The following is a 23322-nucleotide window of genomic DNA, read 5'->3' as shown; positions in this document are numbered from 1 at the left end:
TATGTGCAAAAACAAAGTGAGAAAGGAGAAAGCAGAATTTATATCATCTATCAAAACTGTTTGGAATGTTGTAACAAAATATCAAAATACCGTAACTTATAAACAACAGAAATTTACTTATCTCAATTCTGGAGGCTGAGAAGTCCAAGGTCAAGGCATTGGCAGGTCTGGTGAAGGCCCACTTCCTCATAGATAGCCATCTTCTTACTGCACTCTCAATGGCGGAAGGGCAAGGTGTCTCTTCAGGGCCTCTTTGATAGAGGCACTTATCCCATTCTTGAGACCTCTGTCCCCAAGACCCTATCATCTTCCAAGGGCTCCACTTCCAAATACCTTAGGGGTAAGAGTCTTACTTACTGTACTAAGGACTCCAAACAGCTGGCACCTGCCACAGCTCACTGTGGTGAAGGTGGAGAATGGTGGGAGCATGGGGTAGGAAAGGCAACAACCGGACTGGAGACAGAGAGACCAGTTTAGGAGGCTCTAGATACAATCCAGGCAAAAATTACAGTTGGGGTTAGCCCCTTTTGCCTCTGGGCTGAACTGTGCAGCTATGAGGCCTCCTCTCTCTCCTACTATGGGCCATCCTGAGTGACTGAGTTTGGCACAGCAGCACTGATTCTGCTGATGTTTCTTAATGAAGATCTTTGGTATTCCACATTCACAAATTCTTACTCCTGAACCATTTTTCTTTAACTGTACAACATTAGCCTGAAAAGTAGTCATTAACTCATGATTCGTTATGTGCTGTCAACTTTAGGAAGAACTCACCTATCTGAGCTGGTCTGGTGATAGTAATGTAGTTCTTTCTCTGATGGCAAGCACCACTGAGGATGGCAGTAGTGGTGGAACGTGGGTGCAGTGCAGCATTCATGAGCGCTCTGTAACACACAGTTGCCTCGTCAAGAGAGTGATATTCCTTCTCTTTCAAAAGTTTGTGTCCTATTCCTGACCCCAGAAGGCAGATAAATTTATTTTCTAGCCCAGGCTATCTTGTCTTTAAGTAAATCTACTTCTTTAACAGGAAATCATTGCCAAGAACTCCAGTGCTGAATTTAGAAACATCCAAACCCTTTTCTAACCTCTTCTGCTTCTGTAGTTGCTCTAACTAACCCTCTCCAAATTTAGGGAATCCTAATCATTTTTTTTAAAGAAGACTGTTTTTAACATTCACTTATAGCTGTGTACGCTAATAAGAGAAGTCTCTTCACCATTTTCACTTACCTCGTCTTTTATTAAGAATAAAATACTTTTCGGGGGTGAGGGGACAGGGGAGGGATAGCATTAGGAGAAATACTTAATGTAGATGATGGAGTGATGGATGCAGCAAACCACTACAGCACGTGTATACCTATGTAACAAACCTGCACGTTCTACACATGTACCCCAGAATTTAGAGTATTAAAAGAATAAAATACTTTTCTTAAGATGTAAAAAAAGGGAACCATGACCATGGATTAAGTGAACATATCTATTTTTTATTATGAAACATTAAATTTTGACACACTGCTTCATTTGCTTTTTTAAAATCTATTATCTGACTTAAACCTATTCAGCAAAAATGCCAATAAATTATATAAATCATAGTTTGGGTACTTTTAAAACTAGGAACATAATATGTTTTATGATAAACAATAATACTAAATCTGAGTTGTATGAACTGTTAACTTGAAATTTGTTTTAGATATTTGCTTAAAATAAAAAGAAAACCAATCACATTAATACACTGTTGCAAAAGTTTCTCAGCAACGCCCTCCACATCACTGTGTCAGCATCCTTCGGCTTCTTCACTGAGGTACGGAATGCAGCCATATGTAGGTGTCAAGGCACTCATTCTAAACTGTCCTATCCCGCACATCTTAGATATCACATTAGATGGAGGGTTGATATGCACTAACCCCCAGCCCAGGCGATCTTGCTTTTAAATAAACTAATTTCTCCAAAAGAAAACCATCAACTAAACTCAAATGCTGAATTTAGAAATAATAATTCCAATTCAACATATTCAATGAAATGTGTTAGCAGTTAAAAGTCACAAATTTTGAAAAGTGAACAACCAATGAACTAAGGCAAATAGCATTGCCACCACATGCCTTAAAATGGTATATTTTTGGTGTTTGAAACTCTTTGAAAATTATATATTGGGACAGTTAAGATGGATTTAAATAAAAGATGTGTGTTCTACATAAATTTAGTTTTAAGGTTTTCAACATGGGTGGTAACATTACAAAAATATATCAATAGTCTTAATAGTGAATGTTTTCCACTTGGTTTCTAAATCTTTATTTTCTGTGGAGGTAAACCAAAGTTTAGATTCCATCTTCAAAGTTACGATATAATCTCTATTGTTCCTAGAGATTTTAAAGCTAGATATGATCTAGGTCCTTGCCAGGATCTTCACTTTCATCATCCTCATCCTCTTGGTCTCCAGATTCAAGTTCATCCTCTTCTTCAACCTAGAGGAAAAAGACTCATTTAATATTGTGAAAATTTGTTCATGTCACATTCAACATTTAACTATATTATTATTATTATTATTATTATTATTATTATTATTATTTTGAGACAGAGTCTCGATCTTGTCACCCAGGCTGGAGTGCAATGGCATGATCTCAGCTCACTGCAACCTCTGCCTGCCAGGTTCCAGGGATTCTCCTGCCTCAACCTCCTGAGTAGCTGGGATTACAGGTACCCACCACCAAGCCCAGCTAATTTTTGTATTTTTAGTAGAGACAGGGTTTCACCATGTTGGCCAGGCTGGTCTCGAACACCTGATCTCAGGCAATCTGCCTGTCTCAGCCTCCCAAAGTGCTGGGATTACAGGTGTGAGCACTATTCTAGTAACTACAGTAGAATATACCATTTGATTTCTTTGATCTGATGCCAAAGGCTCTCTGTCATTTCTAATATGAATGAGATATTATCAGTTAGCTTTGCTGATAAATGGCTATACCACTTTACACACAAATCTGAACCAAACATGGCAAAAGATAATGACACACTTGGGTGACAACAGTCTTGTTACCACATGCACAATCAAATTAATTCACTTTCTAGGCTCAAGGTCCAAAAGAAAATAGTTTATAAGTACTGAAAACTGAACCTAATGTGTGTCTTAAGTAAATTCAATGAACACAGCGAACACAGTGTAGATGATACCATATTCATGAACCCACATACCCCATAATATAGCACAACTTTTCCATGTTACATTAAAAATATTTCAAATACATTACATTAAAACATAATACAAATCATTTTTGAAGACATTTTAATCTTACTGGATGACCAAGATCCTTGAGTTTATTCTTCAATGACAGTATTTTCTGATCTTGATCGGCCAAGAGCACCAAGAGATCATCCTGTTCTTTTTTAGAATCTGTAATTTCCAACTCTAGTTTGTCTTTCTCAGTTTGTAAAATGGCAATGGTACTATTAGATGAATCCAACTGCTCTTTAATGGCAGTTCTTTCCTCAGACAGAGCTTTAATTTCATTCTAGGAAAAGAAAGGTGAAAGGCAGGAATCTAAAATTAGCACTCACTTTCCTAGAATTTTTAACAAATAGTTTTTTTCTATGACAAATCACTGTACTTGTTTGACCTAAAGAAATTAGGGGTGGGGGTTAAGGGTACAGGAGTAACATGAGAATTTGTTAGAGAATTTGTTCATCAAAAATGGTTATTGCAAAAAAATAAGTTTAACATCCAAAGAATAGTTTTAGTTAGGTATTCCTCAAAAAAACCTTTAAGAGATATAAAAAAAGCATTATCATTTCAGATAATCAGAGGAGTAAACAGAAACACAAAGCATTTTACAGCACAAGTCTAATTAACACCAGAATTTTAGAACTCAAAGCTCAAGTTAAAAAAATATTTTTTATCCCAACTTCAAGCATACAATTAAATTAAAAGAAAATAGCTTCAAATAAAATCTATGGTTTAAAAATAAAATAATTTGGCCACAAAAAGCACAATTATACATTATTTTTCTTATTTTCACTAATGTGACCTCATTTCTTTCTTCATCCTATTTATTCTGATGTCTCTATCATACAATAATATGCTGGCAGGATTTAATGTGCCTATGTTCCACAGCTTACTGAAAGCCTACATGTGGCTTGTATATTAGTAAAATTTGTACTTCTTGTTTTGTTATTGTGATTAGATATTGATCTTAAAAAGAAAACACAGGCCAGGTGTGGTGGCTCATGCCTTTGGGAGGCCAAGGTGGGTATCACCTGAGGTTAGGAGTTCAAGACCAGCCTGGCCAACATGGTGAAACCCTATCTCTACTAAAAGTACAAAATTAGCTAGGCATGGTGGTGGGCGCCTGTAGTCCCAGCTACTCAGGAGGCTGAGGTTGCAGTGAGCCAAGATCACGCCATTGCACTCCAGCCTGGGCGACAAGAGCCAGACTCTGTCTCAAAAATAAAATAAAATACAACACAAATATTTTCAATAAATTTTACTTTTACAGTACATGCATATACATGCTTATCTTACATATTCGGTATTATTATTTGAAATAGTATTTTAAAAACGTCATTTGTGGCCAGGTACGTTGGCTTACGCCTGTAATCCCAGCACTTTGGGAGGCCAAGGTGGGCAGATCACGAGGTCAAGAGATCGAGACCATCCTGGCCAACATGGTGAAACCCTGTCTCTACTAAAAATACAAAAATTAGGCGGGTGTGGTGGTGCACACCTGTAGTCCCAGATACTGAGGAGGCCAAGGCAGAGAATCACTTGAACACGGGAGGCAGAGGTCACAGTGAGCTGAGATCGTGCCACTGCACTACAGCCTGATGACAGAGCAAGCCTCCGTCTCAAAAACAAAAACAAAAAACTTCATTTTTGCCATGTTAAATCATCAATGTAGGAGAGAAAATGTTGTGAGATAAAATTATACATCATTAGCTTTCTTCATAAATCTAAGAATTTGAAAGATACATAAAATTTCCTAGAGTTCATTTCATGTTATATGCAGTAAAAAAAAGCTGCACCAAAAACCAACCTTCAACTCTTTAGTCTCTTGTAATAATGCTGACAGTCTTCCTTCTACATCAGTAGTTTTGGTGGCTATTACAGTCTCGCTCTCTCCTTGTATCTCAGCTGATTTTGCCTGAAATTAGAAATTGGGGGAAAAAAAAGATGTTTCTTAAACATTACAATCAATATGAACTCTCAAAGTGGTTATTTTCTTGCTATTTCGAGATTTTGCTTTCAGTAACAGAGAATATAATTCCTTAAGCATTTATGTGCAACAAAGTGCTCTCCACTGTCAGATGAGCTGTTCCTACATGGAAGAGCATCAAATCTCATAAGAGTATGAGGAAGGCAGGGCAAAGGTGTCTCAAGGTAAGTAAGCCCAGAAAAGTAATCAGCAAGGCAGCTGTAATGTAACTGTAACACAGCGTTTAATAAACACAGATTATTTTTCAAAGACCTTCCTTCATAGATTTCCTATAAGTTAAGTCCATACTATCATCCTAGATAGACAGGTAGATAAATTGAGCCAAATGTCACTATTAGTGAAATGCAAATCTTTTCTCAAGTGGTAGAGGAGCACTCCTGAATAAGTTTTTCAGTCTTTCCTTGTCTTTTTTAAAAAAACACTAGGAAGTGTGGTGTTGACACAATAAATATCTAAAACAGTGGAAGTAGCTTTTGAACTGTGTAATGGGTAGAGACTGGAAGAGTTTTGAGGTGCATGGTAGACAAAGCCCGCATTACCTTGAAGAGACTGTCGGTGGAGATATTGATATGAAGCAATTCTGGTGAGAGCTCAGAAAGAAAAGAGCAGAGTTACAGAGAAGCTTCATGGCCATAGTGAGAAGAAGAATGCTGGCAGAAATATGAATGTTTGATTTTGGTGAGGTCTCAGATGAAAACTAGGAACATGTTACTGGGAATTGGAGGAAAGGCAATCCTTGTTATAAAGGAGCAAATAACTTGGCCAAATAGTGTTGTAGTGTTTTGTGGAAAGCAGAACTTGTAAATGATGAACTTGGATATTCTGCTGGGGTTTCTAAATAGTGGTGGAGTGTGGCCTGGTTTCTGCTTGTTGCTAAAGTAAAATGTGAAAGAAGTCAGATAAACTGAAGAGGGAATTGCTAAGCAAAAAAGAATCAGAATTAGAAGATTTGGAAAATTCTCAGTCTACCTATATTGCAAAAGTATGAGAAAGCATGCTCGGGAGAAAACAACAAGGGTTTTTGATAATTTTATGATAGCACAAAAGCTGCCAGCTTGAACTGAAGGGACAGAAACAGAATGTAATACCAGCAAAATAAATTATTAAGTAACTGAATAGACTAATCCGGTGAGTCTGACTATAAAATGACTGCCACCATGGACAAGAAGCCTATGTTAGTAGAATACCAGCTAGTATGTAATCCAAAGAGAAAGTGCTAACTGATGAATTTATTTTCACTGTGGCTAAGAAATAATACATCAACCTTGTGTTTACTATCTTCCAGAAGGAAAAAAGGAGAAAACTTACAAATGCTTCTGTTTTCTGTAACAGTTCCTGCTTTTCTGTCTGTAATTTGGTGATCTCCACAGATTGTGAGTTTAACTGAGACTTTAAAGTTGCCAGTTCCTAAGAGACAAAAATAGTTGAGTCATAACATTAAATGGTATTAATTTAATCAAGGAAATATTTATAGGGAGACATTTTAAAAAATGATTCACAACTTCCTAGTTTTGAAATCTAACTCTAAAGAACTATTCTTGAGTTTTGGGCTCAAGATGGAAAATTCAACACATTCATTTACCTCTGCTGCCTCCTGAAATCCCATGTAAAAAAAATCATAAAGAGAGGAAGAGAGGGGCGAAGGAAGAAGGAAAGTAAGAATGGGAGAGAGACAGGAAGAAACCTATAAAAGAGAATAAGAGAAGAGAGCAATATAATTGGGGAATTTGAGAAAGCAAGCAACAGTGGTAACCAACTCAGCATACCTGAGAAAGCTGAAAGCTAGGATGACCACCGAGAAAGTTAAGCTATTACCTGACTTAAATTGAACGCATTAACTACCAGAAAGTTGGGGAACTGGTATCACTAGATACCTCTGGAAGCACAGATAAAAACAAGGTTAAAAACTGCAGCACTGCTTAAAAGACTATTTAAGAAATAGATCATCAGATCCCTGTCTCAATCTTATGATCAGGCAACCAACTGTGCCTCTTCTCTTGGCTGAAGACTTGAGGTTTATTATGTGGCTGGGACAAGACATCTTTAGATTAGGGACCACCAAACATAGATGAAAGCAGTAGTATTCTAATGAAAACCAGAGTATTAATTGAACGTTTTTATTAATGCTGAAATTTCCAAACTTCTCACCCTAGCCTCCCCTCAAAAAAAGTACAGAAAGAGAAAGGCAATTATAACAATGGCACTCAGCCAGGAGTAATTTCTCCCCACATCCCAGTCGAGGACATTTGGTAGTGTCTGAAGACACTGAGTAAGTGGTGGGACAATGGCAAGTAAAAGGCTCTTTTCTTTTGGTTCTCTTTAAAATTTCTATCATGTACTTTTGTGGATTTTCTAATTTTTTAAAAGTTATTAAAATGAGTTATATTTAGTTTTCTGTATATAGTATTTTACTATATATGATAAAAAACAAAACTGTCACTTAAACATATATATATATATTTTTAATGATCTAAAGCTTATAAAAGTAAATCAACTGGAGAAAGTAAAAATATTAAACGGCAATTCTCTTTTTAAAAAATATCTCATTAAAGTTTCACTGGGAAACAATTAGTTTATTTTTACTTAGGATTTACAAACTAAGGCTATACATTAGTAACTTAATTCCCTTTAATTTTGATACAGTTCTTATTAAGTAGACTTAATAAAACCAAAACAGCATAATTTTCCCACACAAATAAAACACTGTGAACAAATACTGAAGACCTGAACATCCTCAGTGGTAAGTGATTCTTTTTCAAACGGTCAGATTTTTAGAATCTACTCTGACGTATACGGACATTATCAAAATAAGACAACATTTCTCTATGTTCAGTCATTTCTCTTTCAAAGCAGCCATATCAGCGGGCCAGGACCAGTTGATCAGCGGAGGGAGAAGTGTCATAGGTTAGTAAGAATGGTCCCTTTTTTAGTACTGCTTGGATTTAAAACAAAAAAGAATTTCTTTTATAATAAAAAAGGAAGGAGGGAAAGAAGAGAAGAAAAGAGAGGAGAAAAGAAAAAAAAACCCCATAAACCCAGAACCTGTTTGGGGATAATATAACAACGAGCAATCTGATACTTTTCTAGAGTTTTCTTCCAATTGCTACATTATTTAATTGTAAGTGTAAATAGTTCTTTTCTCTTTTTTGATTCTTTGCTTGAACAATACATTAAATTTTCTCATTGGATAAAGGTAAATCTGTATGATCTAGTTTAATAGGAATTTATAAATACTATAAATTAAGCAAGTAGAAAAAAGTTTAGTTTGCTTTTTAGCTGGGGTCATTTAATTGAGATATACATAAGTTTACCTTTTGTTTTTATCTTTTCCAATTCTAAAATTCAATATTTTCTAGACAAAACAGTTTAAAAACCCCATACACTTAGTCAAGCAATTATCATGGTTATATGAAACTTAGGCATAAGACTTTACATTTTCATATTTGCAACTTATAAATTTAAATTTTTCCTTGTCAGTTTACTGATACTATGGGTGAGATGCTGAGATTTTTTTTAAAAAATAATACCTCTGAAAACTAAAAACACAATATAAAGCAAAGTACCATTACCGTATAAATAGAAACAGCTTCTAGATTTTCAAATGGTCGTCTTACTTAAATTTTACTTACATCTGATAATACAGTTCTAGATTTGTGAAACAAAAGGGCTGTTATTCTATTATAATTAAAACATGGCAAACTAGAAATGGATCAAAGTGAAAAATTACCTGTTTTAATTCTGCAACTTCTTCAAAATCTCTAGCTGAAGCGATTGCTGCAGACTGTTCATTTGTGCCAGATGTTTGGGAAGATTTCTACAAATAGCACAGAAATAAACTATAAAACATATTCAGTCTAAGGAGATGAGAAAAAAAAACAAAACAGAACTGTATACATATAATCTATATCATATATGTGCTTACCAAAAAATCTGCATCAACATTTTAATTTTTACGTCCAAGATAAAATTTCAACACAGCACATATTGTCTATAACTTTTTCATGGCTAAAAATCTATCTGTATTTTACGAAGCAATTTATTAAACCTAAGCATTTACCTGCGATCATATGGAGAAAGAGCATAAAAGCAGACATTACATAATTGCCATGTATTAAAAGAGTATTTCACTGAAATCTTACAACAATAAACTAGGACATTACCACTACCATTTCATAGATTAGGAAACAAGTTTAAAGAGGTTTACTAAATTGCTTAAATTCAATGAGCCAGGAAGCATTGAAGCTTAAACAGTTTGACTCCAAAGTTTATCCTGTGGACTTTTTTTTTTTTTTGAGACAGAATCTCCCTCTGTCACCCAGGCTGGGGTGCAATGGTGTGATCTCAGCTCACTGCAACCTCTGCCTCATGGGTTCGAGAGATTCTCCTGCCTCAGCCTCCCTAGTAGCTGGGACTACAGGAGCCTGCCATGATGCCGGGCTAATTTTTGTATTTTTAGTAAAGACAGGGTTTTGCCATGTTGGCCAGGCTGGTCTCGAACTCCTGACGTCAAGTGTTCCGCCCACCTCAGCCTCCCAAAGTGCTGGGATTATAGGCGTGAGCCACTGCACCTAGCCCCTCCTGTAAAACCTTAACATGATACTCTGGTTTAAGAGATTCCAGAAAAAAAAAAATAGGCAGGAAAATGAGAATCACTCTTGAACTCTTATTTTAAATTTTTAAATATTTACTTACCAAATTTTCAATCACAGAGTCCTTTTCAGTCAGTTGGCTTTGTAAAAGTTCCCGATTCCGTTTTAATTCTTCAATTTCTTCTCTCAATCTACTAATTTCTTCTGGCTGAATGCCATTCATCTGAGCCCCCTCACTGTAAGAACCTTGATGCTGATTGTCTTTTCCTGTTAGACAGGTGTAACATTTTAAAAGCCAATGGGAAACTTAAGCTTTTCAATTTTTAACTAGAAGATTCAAATATATAATTTTCTTAATTACTTTGGCACCACTTTTGCAATCACATTTCATCTTTGCAGGATGGTATATTGATAAAAATAGTGAACTGATAATATTTTCCAGATTTCTGGGAGAAAAAACAGCACAGCCCTGACTAAACTGAATGGTCAGGTGATCTATGATTAAGAAATACAGTAATTTTAACTCCAATTCTGTCAATTGAATATGAGAAAATAAAATCCCTTTAAAAATCCTTCACAAGCATCAGAGGAAACACTATTTACAAGCTGTGGAACACTTGCCATTTGCCAGGCACAACTTAAAAGTTTTCATTTATTATTTCATTTAGTTCTCAAATGTTATTACCATCTTCATTTTGCAAAAGAGGAAACTATTACAAACTCACCTGATGGGCTTGTAATAGTTACTGATTCCTGTGCCTAACCCCAGATTGATTAAATCAGAAACACTATTGTGGTATCAGCATTGGTATTTTTTTTTTAAAAAGCATCTCAGGAGATTCTAACATGCAGCCAGGGTTGAAAATCAATGGGCCAGAAAACAGGTAGCAAGAAGCTTAGACTTCAGTCTCTAAAGGTCCAGTCTTAACTACTCTTAACTATCATACTATTTTGCTTTAAACTCTGATTTACATTTTTGTCACCATGATTAAGGTTAGAAAAATACTAGTCCACAAAAAGAATCTTACTTGGTCTAGCTCTTGAGGAAAGAATGACCTGGGTGCTACCATAGTGATGGCCCAGCTATACTTACCTAGCTGTATTTTAAGAAGATTATACTGATCCTTGTGCTGCTGGATCTGAGATACTTGCTGTGTGACTGCCGTCTGGAGCTGTTCATTTTGACATTTTAATGTAGAAACCTGCTGCCTTAATTCCTCAAGTTGCAGATCCTGTGAAACAAACATAATTCATGTGTTTTAAATTCATAATAGTTAGCATTAAGGAGAACAAATTTTTAAAATTAGAGGTCATTTTGGGACAGTATGTTATTTACTCAACACTTCCAAAATCATTCAATAATTAAGCACCTTGGTGTGTTACTATATCCGTCAAGGCCAATTAACATGCAGTGCAGCAGAACTACCAGATTTCAAGGAAGGCTCCACTAATAAACACCCTGGCACAGCCTGCAATCTTGCGGCAATTATGGTGAGAATAAAATGAAAAAACTCCATTTTATGGTCAGGAAACCATTTAAAAATTTACATCAAACTATTTAAGAAATTTAGTATATGTAGAAAATATGTAGAAATTTAGACAATGAGAAAATATAGGAAATTGAAAAAAGAGCTTCTAACTCTTACCATCATAATAAAACTATAGTTGGAATTTGATGTATTTCTTTATTTTCTTCTAATTTGGTCCCAATCCATGTTTTTAAAATTTGTCATAGTTGGTCCAAATATAATTCTGTAGCCTTTAATTTACTTACCATTCTATCATAATTTCCCCATATTGCTACATAGTTTCAACCCATAATTTTTAATCCTAACTATCTAAGTAAATGCAATACAATTTATATTCAATGTTTTTGAGCTAAAGTGACAAATTTCATTACAATAAATGTTTTAGTCCATATAATTGTTTTCTTGAATTTTGAAGAATTTCCTTAGGATGAATTATCAAATGTCATTCAAAGGATATAAACATTTTATAGCTCTAGATGCTTGTGGCCTAATGCCAAATAGCATTTTAAATGGTGAGAATATTTAAAATGAACATTTATAAAGAAAAGTCATTAGAGGAAATACTATTTACAAGCAGTGGAACATTTGCCATTACATTAGAGTAACTGTGTCAAATCACACTTTTTTTCTGCCAAATCAACTGTATTTGTAGCCCCAAGTACAGATTCTACATCACATTCCAATTATTTGTTTTTCCACTGTTCCAAAGATGCTATTACATTTTACCAACTGGAAATGTCTCCATATACGTACCCAGATATAGATGAAATCCTAATAACCGTGGGTGGTTTGATGATTCAGATTTTACCAACCTAAGATTATAATTTATTGATTTACTTATAAAAGGAAAAGATTAGAATTAATGCTAAATATGCCACAATGTTTTCATTATTTTTTAAAATTTTAATCTCAGTAGGCTGGGCGCAGTGGCTCACTCCTGTAATCTCAGCACTTCATGAGGCTGTGGTAGGAGGATCACTTAAGGTCAGGAGACCGAGACCAGCCAACATGGTGAAACCTCATCTCTACTAAAAATATAAAAATTAGCCAGTGTGGTGGCACATGCCCATAATCCCAGCTACTTGGGAGGCTGAAGTGCAAGAACTGCTTGAACCTGGAAGGCGGAGGTTGCAGTGAGTTGAAATTATGCCACTGCACTCCAGCCTGGGTGACAAAATCAAGAGTCTATTTTTTTTGAAAAATTTTTTAAAATTATATATTTTATTATTTTTTTATTATAAAGATGGGGTTTCACCATCATGGCCAGTCTGGTTTTGAACTCCTGACCTTGGGTGATCCACGCACGTTGGCCTCCCAAAGTGCTAGGATTACAGGCATGAACCACCACACCCGGCTTTTTTTGGGAACTTTTAAACCTCACAAAAGACTCTGTCAAAAAATAAACAAAAAAACCCCATTAATCTCAGTAATACAGATTGTGGGGAAGAAAATAAGATACAGGCAGTTATCAATTTAAAGGTTCTATATATGCTTTTACTTGTCACACCTGCCATAAACTATGCACAATTAGCAGGCAGGTGTGGACAGCAGTAGAGAGAAAGGGATGAATCTGTTCCATAGGATCTGCCACTATCGTATTTTTTTATGACACTGGAATTTTAACAACATTAATAACCTCATTTTTCAGCATCTTCTAGAATCAAGGTAAATACCATAAGAAATTAAGTGAGAGTAAAAGTAAAGAAAACATTTTGAAGGAATGTAATGAAAGGTTTAGGGTACTCAACACAACAAGGAATCAAAGTTGATTGGTCTCCTGGAAAGAAAATGTCAACTGATGATTCTGCAAATGTAGTTTATCCACTCATCATTATCTAATAAATCAGGGCATGGTGCTTAGCACATATTAAGCACTCTGTTTGTTGAATACTCAGATGCTTTGAAAAATAATGAGTTTTGCTTTCTGTATCCTCTTTCATTTGAAATGCCAGAAAACATTCTTCCTTAAAGCACAAAGTGCCTATTGGTAATCAGATGGTATATACAATTCATTAGTACTTACTTGCTCTCGAATCATATTTTTGTAGTGAGTCACAATATTGTCATGCTGTTCTAATGTTTTCTTCACCTCTTCTTCTTTTTTATCTTCTTCACTGGATTTATAAATAGCCTTAGTTATAACACCTGTAAAAGAAAGCTTATTCAAAATTTATTTTAAACATTTTAAATACTAACTTACTATTAAGACTTAGTAAAAACATATAACCTAACTCCATGATATTAAGAAATAATCTCGATCTTACTGAAAGCCATTATGTCCTTCAATGAGCTACAGATCAAGAGCTAGGAAAAAAATATACCTTTAGAGTTCTCATATAACCTACATGTATCCACAATATACATGTACAATATAAACATAATTACTTTCCATCATATATCAATATAAATATTCAGTCTTACCTTCAAGTTCCTTTACCAGCTTTGTAAACTCATGATCAAATATCATGTATTCTGGACTGGGAAAGTTTGGCTGGGGTTTCTGAGATGCTCTGGAATATAACTCATGCTTGCTAATAAATCCTAGTTTCTCTATGAAATTCTCTTTGCCAATCCTCTTTTCTATTAGTTGTTTTAGTTTCTCTCTATGGAGATAAATATATTGAGATGCTTAAAAAATAAATCAAAACGAAACATAAAAGTTTGGTCTATATAATACTTTGGCATAAAAAATGCATCATTATCTCTTGACGCCAATAGTCATCTTCCCCTTACTTACTTCATGTAGCTCTCGAGTGAGTTATCATTGAAGTAAATCGAAATGCCCAACAAAAGGGCACATAAGCCTTGGACCAACTGTTCTTCTTCTCCAAGATTTTCTGCAATTTGTCCTGTAAGCTGAAATTTTTGTTAAGGAGGCTAAGGATTCATACTATCTAGAATATTTTGCAATTTGAATTTGACATACATTAATACTTCATATAGGGAGTTCCCATAAGAAATTCCATGTATAGGCTAGACGAAGTGGCTCATGCCTGTAATCCCAGCACTTTGGGAGGCTGAGGCGGGTAGATCACCTGAGGTCAGGAGTTTGAGACCAGCATGGCCAACATGGTGAAACCCCATCTCTAGTAAAAACACAAAAATTAGCCGGGCGTGGTGGTGGGCGCCTGTAATCTCAGCTACTCAGGAGGCTAAGGCAGAAGAATCGCTTGAACCTGGGAGGTGGAGGTTGCAGTGAGCCAAGATTGCACTACTGCACTCTAGCCTGGGCGACAGATAGAGACTCTGTCTCCAAAAAAAAAAAAAAAAAAAAAAAAAAAAAAAAAAATTCCATATATATTCCAAGCCAGCATAAAACAAACTGCACATAAACACACATTAAGCAAGCATCATCATAACCTTAACAGTTTAAAAAGTTGCAATGCAGATAAGATAGTACAGAATTCAAATATTTTGGGCATAGAGCTACTTCTAATTGAGAAGGAAAACTAAAAAAGATATAAAGACTTACATGTACATTGCTAAATCATAAAGGATACAAATGGAACATTGGCTGAATTGTGAAGAAAATGTGTTACTGCAATGGGACAATTGCTTAGCCAGGTACAAAGCAACATTAATAATCCAACTCTTGTCTGTATTTTGCTTCCCTGCAATAGATAAGTTGGTAGAAATCTTTTCATTTAGTGTGCGTTTTTCAAACTTAGTATTGCCCTAAGATTCCTTCCATTTGTAGAAAAAGTACTTTAACATCTTATAAGAGATGAGCCAGACATCCAGTTGTAAAAACTGAACAAGAGAACAAATTCTTGTATGCACCAAGGCTGCACTTCCTAAAATGCACAGTGCAGAAATCAGAATTGATTCATGTTCAGAGGCGTATATCAGGTTATTTAAAATACTACTGTATAAAAACCTTGTCTGCTAAGGAAAAAAAAATTATAGTGTGCAGGCTTTAAAATAATCTATTAATTCCAAGACACTTTACAATATATTTGCAGGCAAATTTATGATATTTCAGTTAGAAGTTTGAAAATAAGTTCCTGATAAAAGGAAAATTCTACTTCCTTTAAATAAAAAAAAAATATCAAGAAAAAAAATCTCCTGAATCATTTAGTCAAATTCTGTGAGAGAATATATTCTCTAACAATAAATAAACCATACTACAAATTCAGTGATAACACACAAGATGATGAGCAATCACAAACATAATCAAGAGGAAGATTTAAATTAGCCAAGTGCCCCAAACCACTAACTACTGCTGCCAAGTATAGTTAATACTGAAAATTAGCATATCCAGCAAAACTAGTTTTCAAAATTCAATACAACACATTTACATCTCCTAGATAGAATAATCTCTTAGTTCCTAATATTGACAGTGCCAATATTTATATTCTTATAACCTGTATTAAAAAAAATACTTGTTTGAAATAAAATAATGTGACTGGGAGCAGTGGCTCACATCTGTATTCCCAGCCCTTTGACAGGCTGAAGCAGGGGGATCACGAGGTCAGGAAATTGAGACTATCCTGGCCAACATAGTGGAACCCCGTCTCTATTAAAAATACAAAAAATTAGCTGGGCATGGTGGCATGTGCCTATAATCCCAGCTACTTGGGAGGCTGAGGCCGAAGGAGCCCTTGAACCTGGCAGTCGGAGGTTGCAATGAGCTGAGATCATGGCACTGCACTACAGCCTGGTGACAGAGTGAGAATGGCTCAAAAAAAAAGAAATAAAATAATGAAAATCAGAATAGTAATGCATCACTTTGAGGCAATTCTCATAAAATGTACAAAATATAATTCAAAGATCCAGACAAGGAACAAATTTCGAGTAATCATCACTGTGTTCTGAAAAATTTCTACCACTCAGACTGTTCTAATTTCACAAACCTTGATGCCAAGATCTTGACTCTTGTATAATTATTTTTAGTTATATTTAATATTGAATTAAGTTCAAATAGGACTTCTTCAAATGATTTGTCAAGTAAGCACTGATGCAAATTTAATTTTTACATGGTGCATTATTTTTACTTTTTCCTGGCCTCTATGTCATTACCATACCCGTAATATATCTTCAAATCATCCATGTAAATTGGAAAGTTAAAAACCAGTCATTCTCAACTATGCACCATAGGAAACTTACAACTACTCGAGTTATAAATGCAAATGTTTTGTTCATCTACCTGGTTATATATAAGTTCATTATAATTTAGAATAACCATTTGCAGGTACCAAATATATACACATTCAGATATATAACCATTTGCAGGTACCAAATATATACACATTTGATAGGACATAAGAACATCCTATCAAATCACTGGCTGATGTATGAGCAAAAAAATATAATAGGATTTAAATCAGAATCTTCTAGAAGTATGGCTTTTGGGGTTTAATTGAAGGATAAGATGAACAAAGTCAAATATAACCAGTTAGAAGACAGAATGGAACACTCCGTTTATTAAAGAAACAAAAAAGATAAAGTATTCAGGAGAGAACCTAATCAAAATGGTATAAAACCTAAACAAGAAAAATTTTAAAACATTCCTAAAGAGCACAAGAACAGACACAAACCAATAAAAAGCCACCATGTTCTTAGATAGGAGACTCAACATCATAAAGATATTAATTCTAAGTTAATTTATAAAAGTAATGTGCCTGTTATCCCAGCACTTTGGGAGGCTGAGGTGGGTTGGATTACCTGAGGTCCAGAATTCAAGGCCAGCCTAACATGGTGAAACCCTGCCTCTACTAAACATACAAAAATTAGCATGCCTATAGTCGCAGCTACTTGGGAGGCTGAGGCAGAAGAATTGCTTGAACCTGGGAGGTGGAGGTTGCAGTGAGCAGAGATCACACCACTGCGCTCCAGCCTGGGCAACAGACTGAGATACCATCTCAAAAAAAAAAAAAAAAAAGTTAAATTAAAAATAAATAAATGAACAAAATTAATGTATCAAATAAAAATTACTATGAGTTTTCTTTTCTTTTTTTTTTTGTTAGTGGAACAAACAACCTGATTGTGAAGATCATATGAAAAAAGTGAGATTAGAGATACTGTAAAAAAAAAAAAAAAGAAAAAAAAAGAAAAATAGAGAACACCAGATCATGAACAGGCAGGAATCAAGAGACCGAATACAAAAATCCAGAAACATGGGTCCGCATACAAATGAGAATTTAGCATATGAAAAATGTAGCATATAGCCATCAGTGAGTTACAAACAGACTTAAAAGATTTGGGGACAACTAAATAGCTCTCTAGAAAAAGATCAGTGGATCTGCATCTCATGTAGTTCGCTGAGAAAAACAGAACAAGAATTAAATGCAGAAAACAAAACAAAAGAGAAGGTATAAGATGAAAATAGAGGCATAAATTCCTTAGAATCTTTTTTGAGGGGAGTAGGGACTGGGTCTTGCTCTGTCTACGAGGCTGGAGTGCAGTAATCATAGCTGACTGAAGCCTTGAACTCCCGGGCTCAAGCGATACTCCTGCCTCAGCTTCCAAAGTGCTAATATTACAGGTGTGAGCTACCATGCCTGGCCTAGTAAATTCCTTAAAATCTGAACACAAAAAGGCCTTTCTAAGTATGACTTAAAATGCAGGAACCATAAAAGATAAGTCTGATAAAAATAAATTCAAAACAAAACACCAAGGTCAAAAGACAAATGACATACCAGAAAAAAAAATTTGTTAACTTCTATTAAAAACAAGAGGTAAGTACTTTAATATAAAATGGGTGGAGGATATGAATTTAAAAAAAGTACACACTTCTTTCCAGAGCCCCTAGATTGTGTGAATCATTGAGGAGATTTGAAAAAAACAAATGGAGGCTAAAATTGTAATTTGAGAACATTCTGAGGGGTAATTAGAAACCACAGATTTTACAGGATAAAAGAGAACTACAAACAAAATATTTGAAGCTGAGGGCTGGGTGTGGTGGCTCATGCCTGTAATCCCAGCACTTTGGGAGGCCAAGGTGGGTGGATCACCTGAGGTAGGAGTTTGACACCAGCCTGGCCAACATGGTGAAATCCTGTTTCTACTAAAAATACAAAATTAGTCAGGTATGTGGTGGGCGTCTGTAATCCCAGCTACTTGGGAGGCTGAGGCAGGAGAATCGCTTGAACTCGGAAGGCAGAGGTTGCAGTGAGCTGAGATTGTGTCATTGCACTGCAGCCCAGGCAACAAAAGCGAGACTCCGGCTCAAAAACAAAAAACAAAACAAAACAAAACAAAACAGAAAAGGGCATGATGGAACTTTCTGGGATTATGAAAATGTTCTGTATCTTATTTTGGGTGGTGGTGAAAGAGATGCACTCAAACACCAAAAAAATCATCACATGAAACACAGAAGTTCTGTGCATTTTATTGTATAAATTAATACCTTTAAAAAAATCCCTTTTAGAGACTAAGTTAGCAGTGGTGACACTAGAAGTCAATAAAGTGGTTTTTCTGGTGAAAAAAAAAAAAAATCCCTTTTAAATGACTAATATTTATATTTATAAATTCTATAGGCTAAAGCTGCAAAATACATATGTAAGTTATTGATACGTGTTAAATCATGCTCATACACAAAGATACAATTCATAACCTCATTTATTACTACCCACATTATTCAACTGAAACCCATGCCCAAACATAGATATTAAGGTATACTCCTTTTTCTGCCAAACACTCACACAAAACAAAACAAAACAAAACAAAACAAAAATAGCACTTTCCCTGCACACAACAAAAACTAATCCTTAAATGGTAGTTCTAGCATATGGATTATATTCAGAATAATCCATATTTAAAATATTTTAAATTACCAAATTATACTTACTATTGTACATTTAAAATAATCTTGTACAAAAGTCATCACGTTCTTTCATATGCTGATTGACTAAAGACAAAATTCTTAACCCTAAATTCTAGTTCCTTTGAAATGGCTTCAGAGAAAATAAATAGGCAAGCTTGGAGAAAAAACACAAAAAAATCAAAACCAAGTAATTCCAGAAAGTGCAAGCAATCCCCAGAAGAAGCATTAAGTATAGATTCAGATTTTCATTCCCACAGTGTTTAGTAACACCACTACAATATCCCATGGAGAAAAATTGGAGAGCCATTTAGGATAGAGATAAATTGGCCAACACGCAAAAGTGTGAGTAGAATGTAACTTCAAACAAGCAGTTAAAAAAAAACCAATCAGCAAAACCCAAGACAGAGAAAAAGCTTTGATGTAAGAGTAAAATGCCTAAGCTTAATCAAGTGATACATACCCGTCTGTCGATCTTATCACCCTGCAAATTATATATTACAAATTATTCATACATATTACTACTTTAGAAAAGTCTAAATCTGGAAAAATCCCTCAAATACTTTTTCATAGTCTCTCTACAGACTCAAGCCAATCATTTGGGACAGGATAGTTCTAATGATACTTCTTTTATACAATAAAAAGTTAGGGGATACATTTAGAGGATATATATTTTAGAAGAGAAAGGATAATTTTATAGCAATGTGATTACTTAAGAATGGGGAAGACACCGCCATCTTTAGTACTTATCATGCATTCATTGTAATTTCAATGCTAAAGTGAAGTCTGTGGTGATGATGATGATGAGACAGTTAATTACTGTTTGGTTTTTCAAAAAAACTGTTTTTAACAGATAGTAACATGAGAATGCCAAGTAATAAATAGGTAAAGATATAAAAATTTGGGGTAGTTTTTTTAAATCTCTAAGAGATAAGTGATAAAGACAAAGTAAGCTTTCAATTAAAGTAAACCAGTTTTAAACTTTAACTTCCTTTTCACTACAGTTACTTTTTAAGCTTTCATTTATGACTTCCATGGATGGTACACTGATGTTTCTTCAAAAGCTCAAAATGAGCAAAAATTCAATGAGTGTGTTAGAATTAAAAACTAAAGAAGGACACAGCCACATTATTATGGGGAGTGGGTAGGATAACTCTATTACTAGAGCAGTATACAGAACAATTATAGATTTAGCTATATTTTTACTCTCCCTGACTCTAAATGTCAATAATTTTACAGTTTTGCTAAAGCATGAACTTGAACTGTTCAATAGCAAGGTTGGTACATGAGGGCAAATCATGTAACAGTAAAGTAACATTTCTAAATGCCTAGCACCTACTCTTCAATAAAGCTTTGTTGTTCTCATTAAGAGTCCAAGACACGCAAAACTTTTTGTTATGTTTTCCTGCATCTTACTAGGTAAATTATATGCACTGGGACTTGAGGATTTAAGAACTCACAAGCATCAAGGGGATATACTGTATAACTATACGTACAATGGACCACTGTTCCATTGTTTCTAGATGATCAATTGCTTTGGGAAGAGAAAGAGGGAAATACACAGCTATGAACTACATTACTCTATTTCTTCCCATGAACTAACTTGAATTCAGTTACTGAGAAGAAAGAGAAAATTACATGCAAAGAACACTGTAGATAATTTAAAAACAAGACAAAACCCTGTATTTTCATCATGATGCAGACCTTATAACTATTTGGCAAAACTATCCCTACAAGAGTACTTATTGTTTTTTCTCCACAAAACTGTTTTTGGTTACAATGAACTAATAAGCAGAATAAGTCTTCTCTGTCCTTTTTCAACTGCATCTTCCAAAGACACCCTTAAATCCTTGTATTATTGATATTAAAACGTATAGCCAGAACTTTATTCCCTTAGAGAAGTTTCATGCAAAACTTTACCTGTGAAAGGATATTGGTGCACTGTTGCAGTAAAGAAACTGGAGGGTTGCCGATACTTGTAGCAAGTTGAACTCTGAGCAATTGTTCTTTCTGGGTAGCGTTTTCTTGCAAAGCATGGGCAAGGGCCACAGCAGCACACCAGTTTGAAAGTGAATCAGTAGAAAACAATCCTCCACATAATAACTGGCCAGCTGAGACTGAATTACCTGTTGCTACAAAGATGGCAGGCAGGCAATAAAAACATATTAGATTTTGGTGTTAACCAAATTTTAAATAAACTGTTGTTTTCTGTACATATAGTGTGAAATCCCATTAAGTATAATTATTAAACATTTGTTACTTAGCAGTATTAAATATACTTTCAAAATGGTAAGAGTCTGCTTTTCAAAGCAAAATGAACAATGAGAAAGTTATCTTGGAAGAAAAGTAACAGAACAAAGAAATACAGGTTGAGGCTGGGCATGGTGGCTCATGCCTGAACTTTGGAAGGCCGAGGTAGGCGCGTCCCTTGAGGCCAGGAGTTGGTGGTGCACTCCTGTAGTCCTAGCTACTCTGGAGGCTAAGGCCTTGATCACTTGAGCCCTTGAGGCTGCAGTGACCTACGATTGCACCACTGCACTCCAACCTGGACAAGTGTGAGATCCTATCTCAAAAAAAAAAAAAAAAAAAAAAAAAGAAACACAGGTTGAGTATCCTTCCTTATCCAAAAGGCTTGGGACCAGAAGCATTTCAGAAAGAAAATGTGGCATATACACACAATGGGGTACTATTCAGCCATATAAAACAATGAGATCCAGTCATTTACAATAACACAGATGAACCTGGAGATCATTATGTTAAGTGAAATAAACCAGGTACATAAAGGCAAACATTTGTTCTCACAAATAAGTGAGAACAAATAAAAATTAGAACTAAATTATTTGCCATCAATGGTAGAAGGTAAAATTTATTTACCTTTATTTGTGGAATCTAAAAATCAAAACAATTGAATTCATGGACAGAGAGATAAGAAAGATGGTTATCAGAGGCAGGGAAGGGTAGTAGGAAGTTAGGGGGAAGGTGGGGATAATGAGTACAAAAATATTTTTAGAAAGAATGAATAAGACTTACCACTTGACTGCACAACAGGGTGACTCTAATAAAAAATATAAGTGTATAATTTATTTATTTATTTTTTTTTGGAGACAGAGTCTCACTCTGGTTGCCCAGGTTGGAGTACAGTGGTGTGATTTTGGTTCACTGCAGCCTTGACCTCCCAGGAGGTGATTCTCCACCTCAGCCTCCCATGTAGCTAGGACTACTGGTGTATGCCACTATGCCTGGATAAATTTTTTTTTGTATGACGAAGCCCCACTCTTGTTGCCCAGGCTGGTGTGCAATGGCATGACCTCGGTTCACTGCAACCTCCGCTTCCCGAATTCAAGCAATTCTCCTACCTCAGTCTCCTGAGTAGTTGGGATTACAGGCACCTGCCACCACTCCCAGCTAATTTTTGTTATTTTTAGTAGAGGTGGGGTTCACCATGTTGGCCAGGCTGGTCTTGAACACCTAACCTCAGATGATCCACCCACCTTGGCCTCCCAACGTGCTGGGGTTACAGGAGTGAGCCACCATGCCCAGCCTAATTTTTTGTATTTTTAGTTGAGATGGGGTTTTGCTATGTTGCCCAGGCTGGTCTTGAATTCCTAGACTCAAGCAATTTGCCTGCCTTGGCCTCTCAAAGTGCTGGAATTACAGGTGTAAGCCACCACGCCTGGCTTATGTATACCTTTTAAAATTACAAAATGAGTGCAATTAGATTGTTTGAAACACAAAAGTTAAATGCTTGAAGGAATGTTAAAAAAAAAAAGCATTTCAGATTTGGGGTGCTCAACTTGTTTTATAATACTTTAGGCATCAAACCGATGATGGTAACATTCCAAAAAATTATTACCTTAATTAAAAACAACATTTCTAAAACAAACTTAAGAACTACCACATTTTGATCATTCTACTACACCAGGGTCTTATTTTCACTAATGGTCAGTAATTTTTTCATGGTAATAAATTTTTTATCAAAAAAAATTTTTTTTTCGTAAATATAATTAAACAGACAAATTCTAACAAAAAACCTCAATGTATGTAATTAAAATGATTTTTATTGATGTTTCCAATTATCTTTACAAAATTGCTCTTAAAGTTTAAAGTTAACAAAGGTAAATATTTAAAAAATTTATCTTAGGTAAGATGAAATATTTAAAGAACCCATAAAAAGGGTAATGGCTCTAACCTATACTAGAACAACAGACTGAAAAGTTAAATGTGATCTAATGGTAAAATTCATCCTT

At 35.1% G+C, this 23322-nt stretch overlaps 1 protein-coding gene across 6 annotated transcripts in view; it reads right to left on the bottom strand.

The window, feature by feature from the left end:
- Positions 1-1457: 1457 nt before the first annotated feature.
- Positions 1458-23322, bottom strand: part of USO1 (USO1 vesicle transport factor) — an 84555-nt gene continuing 62690 nt past the window's right edge. For 4 of the 6 annotated variants that reach the window (XM_032261031.1, XM_032261030.1, XM_032261035.1 and 1 more), the window contains 13 exons: positions 20996-21207; positions 19539-19559; positions 14814-14924; positions 14051-14169; positions 13735-13916; positions 13337-13458; positions 10878-11016; positions 9888-10051; positions 8923-9009; positions 6504-6602; positions 5016-5123; positions 3282-3497; positions 1458-2456 (listed from right to left, as the gene is read on the bottom strand). In XM_032261031.1, coding sequence (XP_032116922.1) covers positions 2367-2456; positions 3282-3497; positions 5016-5123; positions 6504-6602; positions 8923-9009; positions 9888-10051; positions 10878-11016; positions 13337-13458; positions 13735-13916; positions 14051-14169; positions 14814-14924; positions 19539-19559; positions 20996-21207 — 1670 coding nt within the window. In that variant the 3' untranslated portion in view covers positions 1458-2366. The remainder of the gene's footprint in view (positions 2457-3281; positions 3498-5015; positions 5124-6503; positions 6603-8922; positions 9010-9887; positions 10052-10877; positions 11017-13336; positions 13459-13734; positions 13917-14050; positions 14170-14813; positions 14925-19538; positions 19560-20995; positions 21208-23322) is intronic. The other 2 variants (XM_032261033.1, XM_032261032.1) reach the window with 1 other exon arrangement.

The sequence above is a fragment of the Sapajus apella genome, unplaced genomic scaffold (assembly GCF_009761245.1).
Source record: "Sapajus apella isolate SASKATOON/1434 unplaced genomic scaffold, GSC_monkey_1.0 scaffold121, whole genome shotgun sequence".
NCBI classification, from domain to species: domain Eukaryota; kingdom Metazoa; phylum Chordata; class Mammalia; order Primates; family Cebidae; genus Sapajus; species Sapajus apella.
The sequence above is the reverse complement of the archived record's forward strand: the minus strand, read 5'-3'. Positions and strand labels throughout refer to the sequence as shown.